At 32.5% G+C, this 13,561-nt stretch overlaps 1 protein-coding gene across 1 annotated transcript; it reads right to left on the bottom strand.

Annotated features, from left to right (window-relative positions):
- Window positions 1–565: 565 nt before the first annotated feature.
- On the bottom strand, window positions 566–12,484 carry LOC134683704 (uncharacterized). Its single transcript, XM_063543021.1, has 9 exons — window positions 11,794–12,484; window positions 7,473–7,613; window positions 6,394–6,517; window positions 5,160–5,332; window positions 4,576–4,723; window positions 4,182–4,262; window positions 3,307–3,472; window positions 2,464–2,495; window positions 566–655 (listed from the first exon to the last, which is right to left on the bottom strand). Exons 1-9 carry the CDS (start codon window positions 11,794–11,796, stop codon window positions 639–641), a joined length of 885 nt encoding a protein of 294 aa, XP_063399091.1. The 5' UTR covers window positions 11,797–12,484; the 3' UTR covers window positions 566–638.
- Window positions 12,485–13,561: the final 1,077 nt, after the last annotated feature.

The raw sequence follows: 13,561 nt of genomic DNA, 5'->3' as shown, positions 1-13,561 counted from the left end.
TCTGCATTTGAAAATGCCTGTACCAAGTCAGGAATATGACAGTTGTTGTTCTTTCGTTTTTGATGTGTTTTGTCATTTGATTTTGCAATGTGATTACAGACTGTCCGATTTGATTTTCCTCTGAGTTCAGTGATTTTGTGATTTTACTTAATTCCAAAGACTGTGCTGTATTTCAAAGAAAAGGAAAATGTACTTTTTTTTAAGAAAATGCCAATACATGTTATAGTTACCAAGTTAAAAATGTTGAGTATATGTATTATTTAAAACAAACAAAATAATAAAATAAGTAAGCAACTCTGGGTTCAGTTAAAATGACACAAACTAAATTGTGTTCTTTGATAACACTTCTAATTGGGTTTGATTGTGTCAATGTGTTGAATAAAAATAAAAGGCTAGTAAACTAACTTTCCTACTTAGTATATTGTTTTTCCTAGCAAATGACTACATTTTGCGAGGGGTTTGAGCGGTTTACCTTTCTACCTAATCTAAAACATATAGATTCAATATTATTATTGAACCACAATTTCTTTCAGATTTTAAATAAATACCTTCATTTCTTGCCTTGCTCTCCTGTGTTGTTTTAACAACTGAAAAATATCAGGACCTATTATTCAAATTACTCGTCATTAATTTAGATGTTAAATAGTGACTGACCCTATAAAAGTAAGTAAGTAAATTGTTTATTATAGTGGCAAGTGTAAATCAGCATTAATATATAAATTTATACAAATTCAATCACATATCTAATACACTTGGCCCAATGGACCAATAAGTCACCTCTTACTTTCATTTCAATGTAGAATCTAAATGTTCTAATGTCAAAACTGATATATAATGTAACGGTACCCAAATTGCAGCGAAAATCTAACAAGATTTCCTAGGGACTAAAAAAATGGTATTTTTATGATTTGATACTATGCACGTCTTTCAACAAAAATGAATACACAAAACGTTCACAATATTTATCAACAGATGAAGGGTTTACTGAAAAAAGGAAAATGTACTGAAACGTCGCCATGCGACGTCACCAAAACGTCATCTTTTTAAAATTAACAAATACAATACGTTTCAAGTATCCATTTCTTAAATAATGAAGAGTAAGCATGGACAAATATCCAATTGTTCAAAATATTTGAAAAAATAAACAAAAGCTCTGTTATTCGACTTTTGACGATGCGAATTTAAGCATGGCTGCAATTTGGGTACTCCTCATTACAGAATCTGGGATGGTTTGGAGGTAAGTTCAGACCAATTTTTCTATGATTCCTTATGGATTGAAAATCAAATTGGTGTACCTTTATAATAAAGAAGGATATGGCTACAAAATAAACACAAAATTGATTTTTTTGTCTTCATCATAAAAAAACTTAGTTGAAAAAACTGTCAAAATAGGTGCAATTTGGGTACCGTCACGTTAAGGGCATACGATACAGTTTTGATCCTGTATTTACAAGTTCATGAAAATTTGCATGTAGGCTATTTTTTACCCGATTAAATCAAATATGTAATAAAAAATACACCTTCATGTGCTACTTTTTATGTAAACTGAGGTCGAAATTTTGTATATTTGCTCGAAATTCAGATTTGTGGCTGTAATTTCTTTTTCGAAAGAAAGACATAACTTTTTTGTTATAAAAGATAAACACAAATTGTTTTTTGTTAAATAATCGGTAATTTCTGTATTTTATAAATATCTTAAAAAAATATGCAATTTTTTATTTAGAAATTACTCATATTTATCAAATGTTCATGAATTGAGGAAAAAACGTCAATATTACTGCATGTTTATCAAAATTAAAAAAAATCCTCTATTTACAGTTTTATAAAATTTGGGTCACATAATCTCCCGTCAAAATGAAACAAAATGCCGTTTTGAAAAATAGGGTTCCATGTACTCGTTTTCAAATTAAATCAGTTTGAATGATAAAAATCAGTCGAAAAATGCATCTTATCCCGATATGTCACCGTTTGACGCCGCGAAAATAACAAATTACGTTAGCAACGTCATTACCTTCCCTGTAACTGTATCGTATGCCCTTAAACTGCAATACAGTTGCATGGTTATACGTATGCTGAATATTCTAGAAAATCAATTCATTGAACATTGAATACCATTTAGACAAGCTGATGAATAAATTCAAGTTTTCGAATTTTCAAAGATAGACAAATATGGTTCACAGAAAAAAAATTTGTCCATTAGATAACCTTTTTACTAAGGGTGTATTGTGTCAATGTGTTGAATCAAAAAAAAAAAAACATGGTTAACAAAAAAAACGCTCTAATTGTTTTTCTCAGTCTATTGATTGATTGTCGTTATATTGATACCAAAATCGGAAAATGCACAAGAAAAAACGTATTTTATAGGTTTTCCACTTAGACCTCTGGTCAACCATGCCCTCATTCTTTTTTCATTCAATTTACTCTACAACAAAAATTATCACTTTCTTATGTAGAATAAAATACCTTCATCTATGGTTTGGTTCTGTTGATTTTGTCTGCAAGTAAAAGAATTATGTAACAAAAAGAATTGAATAAAGTGTAGATCCTAGTTATGAAATGAAGCCATAAACATATACATGTGTAGTACATGTAATAATCCAATTATGTTTTTTAAATGTATACTTTTATTATGTTTTATGTTTAATATATATTTAATATAATATAAATTAAACACGCAAAAACCTGCAAGATTCCCCCAAACCTGTCTACGCCAAAATCGTGCCATACATATCCAATAATAGTTAAACGCTAAAACGAGTCTACTGCTAAACACCAGAATGTCTCACGTCCTTAAGCGCTTACATTTTTTCATGGGGATACAGTTGATAAGGTAGAAATTTATATGGATAAATTTATTCAATGCAGGTTGTTAATAAAATATCATAATAGCAAATTTAAGCTGTAACATATAAATGACTAACATTTTCTTATTGTTTAGTTGCAATAACTTATGCTCATTTAGAGCAAACATACGAACAATTAGAGCAAACATACGAACAATTAGAGTGCAGTTAAGTTAATCGTTTACTCTGTATATAGTTAGTATGTGTAACAAATAAACTCTTATGCCTTTTCTATTAATCCGACGGCGGGCTATCAGCTAAATTGACTTATGTAACGTTTACTATTTGTACGTCATATTAATGCATGAACAACACAAGCTCAGCTTCATACTTAATGCACAACAGTTTTTAATCCCGCCAAAAAAGAAAAGAAACATCCAATTCTTTTTCGATCGAATATGTATATTATCTTTTATACGTTTTTGTATTTTATATGTGTCTAACATAATGCTAACTTGTTTACCGAATTTTAAACTCTATATTTGAATCCAGCATGGTCTTCAGTGTTTTTATCCCATACCAGCTGGGATCTTTCAGGCTTATATTGTCCAGCAATCCCTTAATCTCTACATCAACTTTACCATCCTTGACATCTTTGTATGGGCATTTTGTTGAAGTTGATGTTTTTGCTTTGATAATATAAAAAAAAATGAAGTAAGGAATCGATAAACTAAAGTAAGAGAAAGAAAAAAAGCATTTACTTTACTAATAAAATTCTTTGATTTTTAAAAAGTGATTCTTTGTAGAAACTAGAAGATATTAATGAACGTTTAGCAACAGGACAACTTTCACTAAAAGCTAAATATGTTCCTTCTTTGTTGAGTCTAAGTTTGAGTTAAATAATGAAATGTCTCATTAAAAACTTACAAAACATATATTTCTTTATAAAAAGGGACGAAAGATACCAAAGGGACAGCCAAACTCATAAATCTAAAACAAACTGACAACGCCATGGCTAAAAATGAAAAAGATAAACAGACAAACAATAGTACACATGACACAACACTGAAAACTAAAGAATTAACACACGAACCCCACCAAAAACTAGGGGTGATCTCAGGTGCTCAGGAAGGGTAAGCAGATCCTGCTCTACATGTGGCACCCGTCGTGTTGCTTATGTGATAACAAATCTATTCATTAAGGAAATATATTGAATAGAGATACTCCCCTTTTTGGTGATTTTTTATTTTTGTAAATAACGCAAATCAAGCTGACTGTTATCAATAATTTATTCTCCAGTAAACTTATGTTTCTTATTGTAATGATTGTTTCACTTAAAGCATATCAGATGTGTGTTCAGTTTAATATCTGTATTTGTTTTCTCTCTACATTACTTACCCCATGCAGAATTTACCTGCTTCCTCACCAGCTGTTCAAGATCTTTCTTTTCCAATTCTCTAGACCCAACTTGTGTTTTTCCTTTAAAAAAAAGGATGATGATGAGCCGGATCTTTTACGTGCTAGTTCACTAGGTAACAGTGGAACAAATCATTCAACATAGGCGGCGTAAGTTTGACTCCGAAACTATCAATAATTTCCCTACTCCTTTATGCCATGTACTCAGCAGAGAAGTAGTAAATACAAAATTATTATATTGACAATCAAATTGGCTATTTATTGCCGTTTCGACAATAACCATTTACAAACAATAACACAAATAAGAGTTAAATATTTCCTTATAGCAGCCAACTTTTAAAAAAAAAATTGAACAGTCATCATTTACATTAAATACCTGTCACATAAGTTTGGAAGTTTTCCTGCATTTTCCTGCTGAAAAACGACAGTGCTCCTCTTGAGGCAAACACCACTGGGTTCACCTCCTCCGTCGGGTCAACTCCGAACCCCCCAATCTCAAACCCCACTGATTCCAGTACATCACACTGCAATTACAAATTTATAGATAATGTAAGTGGATTTCACAATACAAAGGTGCTGCACCGCATTAAAGAAATTCGAAACCATCATTTTTTTACTGTTAAGTGACAACTTTATAAGATAGACCCATCCATCCACCAAGGCTGACTTATATACAAAGACAATAATTATTCCTAATTATAACTCGGTAACATTTTAATCTGATCATGATTAATCTTTTTTTTCTGATCTTAGACTGTTACTAGTAGTTTTGATATATGCTTGTGGCAAAACCATGACAATATTAATGATCTGATATTAGAAATAATATTACTGCCTATAATACAATATTGAATCTATATCATTGCAATTAGTTCATGTTATAAAAATGAAAAGTATACATAAACTTTTATTTTCTTGAAAATCTGTAGTCGTTGAAATTCACCGAAGATAATGAATTACCGCTGCATGTATTGCCTTCAAATTGAAGGCAATCACTCCTTGCCTGTCTTGTCCCTTGAATGGGTCGGCCCTTATTTCCTCAGCCTGCTTTGCATAAGTTTCTTTCGCTGCATTGCTTTTTTTCCTCCACTCTGTGGCAACATGTTGAAGATAGGTCTTCCCATCCATCGATCCTAAAGTTTATACAAAAAAATATGTTTATTCTTTTTATTCGCAGTGTTAAGTATAAGCAATAATTAATATGAAATATTTAAAATTATTATACCATAGTATGTTTTTTTTTGTATTAAAAAATAATAGAAGTTGCGTTAATTCTTTTAATAGTCTATTGTCCAGTCAATAGTTTCAAAGACTATTACCCCGGATAGTAGTTTTAAAATCACAATTCCCGTACTTTTTTGTTCTTATTTTGCATTGGACAGTAATGATGTCATTAACTATTGTGTTTGGATTTGTGTGCTTGGCAGTGTTATGTAAAACCCTGAAATCGTAAAAAGTATATAATCTGTTTGTGTCGATTGAGGGACAAATTGTAAAGAGAAAGAAAATCTTCGCGCGCATTTTTGAAAGATCTACAAAATAGTGACTTATTTATAGCATGGGTCTGTCGTCATATTCTAAAATTGTATTTCGGTTTAGTGTACTTTAGCTAGAATAATGTGTACGGAAAGTTTAACACAATTATTATTACTCTTGATTGCAAATAATGAAATATTTAGAAATACAACACGGACTATAAAAACCATAAAAAACGTATTGTTCATCTTGTTTGTGACATTTTTCTTTTCTTTCAACAACAACCCGACCATAGAACAGACAACAGCAGAAGGCCACCAAGAGGTCTTCAATGCAGCGAAAAATTCCCGCACCCGGAGGCGTCCTTCAGCTGGCCCCTAAACAAATATTTATATAATATGGTTCAGTGATAATGAACGCCATACTTAACTCCTATGACTGTTTTTCATTATAATAAAACACCTAATGACTGGTTGTGCGGGTAACATCAAGTATGTTGTCCCTTCGCAAACCAACTATTTCTCAGGGCTCGGCTTCGCTTCGAACAATGCTTGGTATCTCCGGGACAAAAAGCTTACTATTTCCATCACATCCAGTCAAAAGGTGTAAACATTTTTTCTGTGTAGATTCAACAATGTCAATTGTGTTTGCTGAAATAAGCAGTTTCATATGAATAACGTGAAACGCCAAATTATACTAATTTGATAAAAAAAATAACCTCGTTCAACACTTCTTGCAAATAAGGAGTATGCATTTGGTCCCTTTGTCAATATTTTAGACTTTTTAACAGTTTGTCCACCTTGTCTTCTGGCTTCTTTTGCATTTCGATTGCCAATCCATTCCTACAATCAGAAGTATAGTATAAAAAAGTTATTTTCTTGTACATTTTTTACAGAAACAAAATTCTTTAATATATAAAAAAACACAACTTTATTCCAATTGCTTCTAAATACTAGATCTAGATAAGTGGAAGCATAAATCCAAATGTTATGAATAGGTAACAATTGCATTGACTGGCATTACAACAATGTCAGAATGGACTGAAAAACAGGTGGAATGCGAGGCTCTGTCGATTATTTTTCATCGTTTTGTTTATAGCTGACTATGCGATATGACCTCTGATCATTGTTCAAGGCCGCACTGTGTTACAGTTGTTTTAAATTTCAGTGTCATTCGGTCAATTGTTGAAAGTTGTCTGATTGGCAATCATACCAAATCTTCTTTTTATTTTATATATACGCATACAATATAAACGTGACTTCTATCTTTATAACGAAAATTGAATTGTTTATAAATCAGGCCGCTGGTTTCATATCGGATTTTATATGATACCTATAAAAGAGTGTTATGCCGTGATTTCCAAGGCTAGACGGTAAATTTTGAATGATTGCTTCGGCACCATTTTTTTAAAAGTTTGTACTTTTGACAATCAGGACACATCTTCATATCTTTATGTTTCGTTTAAAATGAATTATTATGCTAGCTTCAAATTAAAGATAAATAGTACGCGTTTAAGTTATTTGCCATATTTGATTTATTGGCATTAATTTTTGTCATTGCTTTTTAAATCCCACTAATGACATATACTTTATTTCGGTTATTTTAAATAATTTACTGAAATCGGTGCTATAAACTGTCCTTGTGTTTATGTGTAATTTGCTATTTTGTGTTTTGCAGTACATATAATAAACGTATGCAAAGTATAAAACCACATTTCCTTTCGTTTTCAAAGTGAATAAGTATGAGTGATTTATAAATCTATTTTTGTAAAGACAAACATAGTTTTCGTAATAGTACCTTTACTTTTTCTGGTTGCAACTGAAGTTGTAAGGCAACTTCTACAATTTTTTGGTCCTTCCCTGCGGACCGCATGCCAGCTGTCCATGCAACCTCCAACACTTCAACCATTTCTGCTGTGTAATCAAATCTTGTTCTTTTCTTGACCCAAAAGTATAACGCATGATCATTAAAATGTGATTGTTTAGTTTTTTTTATATATATATTTTTTTATATTCATATATGACTGGGGTTTGTGTTGCATGTTCTCGTTTTCAAATAGATTAGACCGTTGGTTTTCACGTTTGAATGATTTTAAACTAGTATTTTTTGGGCCCTTTATAGCTTGCTCTTTGACGTGAGCATATGCTCCGTGTTGAAGGCCGTACCTGGGCCTATAATGGTTCTATGATTTGGACGGAGAGTTGTCTCATCGACGCTCATGCCACATCTCCCTATACATATATCTATAGATTTGTTCAATGTTTATACCCCCGCTTTAAAAAAGGGGTATACTGTTTTACCTCTGTCCGTCAGTCCGTCAGTCCGTCCGTCCCATGAATGTTTTTCGTCGCATTTTTCTCAGGAACTACAATACAAGGATTTCTGAAATTTGGTTTCAGGGTTTATCTTAGTCCGCTATACCGTGTGATGCGTTTTCAGATTGATTCTTGACAACTTCCTGTTTACCGAACACTTGTATGATTTTACACATGATAGCCAAGTTGAAAATTTTCACATTTTTCTCAGGACCTACAATACAAGGATTTCTGAAATTAGGTTTCAGGATTTATATAAGTCAGCTATACCGTGTGATGCGTTTTCAGATTCATCACTCGACAACTTCCTGTTTACCGAACACTTGCATATTTTTACACTATTTATATTATCCACTTGCGGCGTGGGTATCATCAGTGAGCAGTAGCTCGCAGTTTCACTTGTTTGTGTTGCGTTTTCTGTCTAATCAGTAAACATATTTTTCTATGAACGACAGATCTTTAATTCTGTTTTTGTTTCGATCATAGCAACGCATGGGCGAATCCAGCTATTTTAAGGGGGATTCAACTTTATGCTCCCATTCATATGAATTGATCGTCCACTGAAAACGCGACGTCGTTCATTGGCTGTCACAATTATAAAATTTAAATTCTTTGGGTTATAGATAAAATTAAGATAATAACACTTAAGGTATAAAAAAAAATAAAAATAGATAAATTTTAAAGTGCTTATGTTAAATAAAGTCGTTATGAAGTGTTTTTAAAATCCCGGAAGGCGCAAATCTGTATGAGGCTGTCTTGATTTTTGCGTTTTGCTCGTTCATAGTTATAACTCTGTTTTCATAGGTGTGTTGTTAAGTTTTAAGTTTTTTATGGTGGGTTTTGCAGATTTGTTTTTGACTTTTATCGTTGTTTCATATTCCCATTGATTTGTAAGTACGTTTTCAACTAGTATAAGGAGGAATTGTTGGGATCTCGTATAATCACATTCTGCATGTGTAAGTGCCTGTCCCAGGTCCGGAATCTACTATTCAGAGGTTTCTGTTTTTTAATATGTTACATATTTTCCTAATGTTCATTTTTTGGTACATTAATGATCATTAAGGCTTTTAGTTTTATCGTACATTTGTGCTTTCTGTTCAATTAATGTCGGTCTATGCGGTTGGGTGTGTTCTGACTGTAAAAGGCCGTACGTTGACCGATAGCTGTTAATTTCTGGATTATTTTTTGTCTTGTAAAGAGTTGTCTCATTGCCCCTCATACCACATCTACCTTTTTTATAACTAGGTTGTGCTTGATTTCATATGATGAAGACATAATCTTTCAATTAGTTTAATTATTTCTATAAATTCCTTTTTGAATCAAATTAATATATATGAACATTGTTTTGTTTTGAAAGCGTGCAAAAAAACAATTAAATGGTATGAATACTGGGGCCAGTTTCACGAAGCTGTTTGAGGACTAAGACATTTCTTAGGATGGTCTTACGACATATCTTAGTCCTAAGACTTATGATGGTCTGAGGATAGTCATATTAAGTTTATTTAAAATTATTTATATAAACTACATGTGTATGTATGTGTATGTATGTTAATTTTGCAAAATATCCTATTTTTATCTAATTATATATATCCCATTTTCCTGTTTACAACAAAACTTTATAAATGACGGAGGTTCATAAGACATGTCCTAAGATATATAATATACAACTCGTCTAAACATCAACCCAACAATGAATGTTAGATCTGTAAATTTTGTTTCGCAAATTTTTGGTTCTTCCCTCGCCGGGATTCGAACCGATGCTACTGTGATATCGTGACACCAAATCATCTGCACTGCAGCCGTCCCGCTAGACCACACGACCACCTGGGCTCTACAAAATAATAGAGCTTCCGCTGGCCGTGTGTTACCTTTCCACGTCAGTTTTAATCTAGCGGCGTACTGCAGTACATGCTATATACAAATTAATGTGAGATACAGTCACAGAAAATAATTATATTTATAAGTACGTCTGAGTCAGTGAAAACTCTACAACAGGGCCCAGTTTCACGAAGCTGTCTTAGGACTAAGACATGTCGTAGGATGGTCTTACGATATGTCTTATGACATGTCTTATGATAGTTTCGTTAAACCGGCCTCTGATGTATATATATATATTATACATTATGTACACAGCCATGTATCACCATGATGGCGATCCGATGGATACATCTGTTGTAGGGTTGTCACTGACTCAGACGTACTTATGAATATAATTATTTTCTGTGACTGTATCTTACATTAATTTGTAGGATCCTTTACTATAGATAATTAAGCTGATCTGTAACAATAACATCTTCATGCCTTATATATCATGTACTGTAGTACGCCGCTAGATTAAAACTGACGTGGAAAGGTAACATATGGCCACCAAAAGCTCTTCTTTGTTTAGACGAGTTGTATATATATATTATGACATATCTCAGGAACGCTTCCCTAGGTTTCGGAAACAAGAATAACTTATTTGTCTTATATAAATCAAGGTCCCTTGAATCGAATTACAGGTAAAAGAGCTAAAACTGAGCAAAAATATAACAGTTTTTATTCAAAAGAAAACTGACAGTGAATTGAAGATTGGATTTTTAATAGGGTGGTTAAGGGTTATTTTCGTGCAACGATTTCGGCCTTTTTATTTCACGTGTTTTCGTGTTTCGACGTTTTATTTATAGTTTTCTCCTGTTTGGTTGGACGTGCATGCCTCGTGTTTTCCTTTAATATTTTCTGTGTTTCGTGTTGGTACTCTTAATTGATCGTGCTTGTTCCTCATTTGATTAATGAGTAAATTGGAACTAAATTCATAGTTACTCAGGAGATTATTTTAAATTATGTTTTCCCATAATATTCAAAATTGCTATCAAATTAATTAATATTAATAATATTTTTCTCCAATACGATTGCAACTAGCGGACGCTAAAAGGTGACTGCATGGTCATCACGTCTTTTATTATAATGACTAAGTGATCTCAAAGAACAGCTGATAACAAATTGTTTTATTTTCCCCATTAATTTTTACGATTTTATTTCTCGTGTTTCGTTTTTCCCCATTATTTTCCGTGCAACGTATTTGCGATTTTTATTTCACGTGTTTCAGTGTTCATGACCCCTTTTTACCACCCTCTTTTAACAAGGAAGAAATAAAAAGTTCATTCTCATTTTATATATGTAAACAAAGAAAGACAACTCTTTTTATTGGTTCCCTGTATTATTATAGAACCTGTCTATTTACAACACGTTTATAACATCAAACAACAGGTTTATGCAGATTCTGAGGAGACCTGCCCAATTCCAATCAATCACTGATATTAACGATACATTCATGATTATACATATACTTTTGTGAGCCCTAACGTTGCCTTGTTGACGGCCTCACCCCCTTTTAAAAAAACCTCCTGGATTAGCACATGAACAGGTATTGCATTTAATATGATAATAACATGTCTACACAGTCTTTCGTCTTAAAAATAACTTACAAATTCAATTCATAGATGTTGACTTGTACTTGGGATTTGTAAATCTACAACTACAAGGCCTACAACGTTACATTTCTAAAAACTATAATAATTCGAAATTTGAAGTTGGAGTTAAAGTTGTTGTTATAAGACAGAATTTTGTCTTATTCAAAGAAGAAAAAGGCCATGAAAAAAATACCAATTTAAGAATATTTAAACTTTTGAGATCATAGTTGCTAGCAAACACACGTGGTTGTAACTTATTCAAATCATTGACAGGGATCTAGAAAATTCAGTGCAATTCTTGTATGAATAATTATAATTATATAGATATTCGACCAGTAAAGACAGACTCACCATCTTCTTCTTATATAAGTACGAACACAATTTCTTTTTATGGTAAACAAATATGGAGTCAAATGGCACTTTCTTCAAGACTTTCTGCAATTTTGATTTTATTTAGAACAATCTGATTGGATAATGAAAAATATATTTTATACTTTGTTAGTTCTACTAGTACTAACATTTGTATTTGCGATGGTATGCATAATACCGAAAATTTCACAGAGGTTTAGCCAAGATTCCAAAAAGAAATTTACAATATTAACAAATAAATCTAGTAATAAGTAGGTTCAACATTTACAAATCCTGTTTTATTTTTGTAACTGCCTTTTCATTATAATGTTAATGTTAATTCATGTAAACAAACACATTTTTTTATAGAAAAAATATTTAATACAGAAATTGTGTATTTATTCCTTATGAGATCGAAAAATATTGCAAGATATTGTGGCACATGCAAATGCTCTCTTATATATCGATATACAGATTAACACACGCAACGTACATATTTTGTCAATAATTGCTTCGCATTGTGTCATAATTTGGCAGTTTGCTAATCTTGATACATTTCCATCCTAGCTATTGTGCAGGTATCCAACTGTTATGTTAAACCAATGATATATACTGGTCTCAATACATTTTGCATCGAGCAGGTTTTAAACTGTTCCGTCACTACAACAATTTCCAAACAAAGCCTAAAAAAATGAATATATCCCTTATGGAAATATAAGCCCTCTGGCACATAGTTGCGGCAGCAGTATGGCTATGCTGCGGCTTTGTTGCTGCAAACTGTTGCGGCTTCGATGCAGCGATAGCATATTTCGTATGCAAATTAGTTTTCTGGCACCATAATTGCGGCTATATTCTGGCACCGTTGCGGCAATATTCTGGCATCATGTTGCGGCACTGATGCGGCTATAGCGTATTTCGTATGCAAATTAGTTTTCTGGCATTATGATTGTGACGCTGTTGCGGCGCTAATACGGCTATATTCTTGCATCATTTTAGTGACAAAACATGCAAATAGGCCGTGCTTTGTATAAAATGTATTGTGCCAGCAAAAACAAGTTGACAATGCATATATATGACATGCATTCATGCATTATAAATTTTTATGCACAGGCACATAAAATAAATGTCAGCGGTATCTGCATAAAAATAATGAAAATTTTTAATGTGCCCTCAGTTTAGCATTTAATGTGTTATTTACCAAACTACAAGTATGCAATTGAACTGCTGCAAAAAAAACCCACAAACTTCACCGATACATGTATAGTGAACTCAGATGAGGCCATGTTATTGAAATACACAATGCAAGATTGATCTTTTCTATACATGCAATTACTTGATATGTGTTTACTTACAAGTCTTCAAATCTTCCAAAAAAAACCCAGCTAGAACACAAAATTCTTCAATACAGTTATAATCACAAGCAACATGGTGGATTTCTAACACACTTTAGTACAGGGAATAGCTAAAAACGCAGGAAATGACATCATAAAATTTTCTGGCTATATTGTGGTGCTCATTACTTTTGAAAGAAATTAGTGTCGCAATGATGCCAGAACAATGCCGCTAGCAGCATCATCCGGCACTACTCCGGCAACAATCCTCTGGCAACCTGATTAGGTTGCAGCTATAAAGCCGCAACGCTGCGGCAATGCTGCAGCAACATTTTCAATTTCATAAGGGTATAAATTCAGTTGTCAGTCTAATGTTAATTAACTTATGAGCTATTTCTAGGTTTCAGTTTTGAGGTATATTTTAAAAGCCAACAAAAAGA

The sequence above is a fragment of the Mytilus trossulus genome, chromosome 1 (assembly GCF_036588685.1).
Source record: "Mytilus trossulus isolate FHL-02 chromosome 1, PNRI_Mtr1.1.1.hap1, whole genome shotgun sequence".
Taxonomy (NCBI): Eukaryota; Metazoa; Mollusca; class Bivalvia; order Mytilida; family Mytilidae; genus Mytilus; species Mytilus trossulus.
This window is presented reverse-complemented; position numbering and strand designations above follow the sequence as displayed.

Bases quoted from the DNA above. Each gene is read 5' to 3' on its own strand.
- LOC134683704 (XM_063543021.1), bottom strand. The intron at 5,333-6,393 runs GTTATTTTTTTT...TATAAACTTTAG, and splicing joins TGCAAGAAGTGTTGAACGAG to GATCGATGGATGGGAAGACC. The intron at 2,496-3,306 runs GTAAACAAGTTA...TTTTACTTGCAG, and splicing joins AATATAGAGTTTAAAATTCG to ACAAAATCAACAGAACCAAA.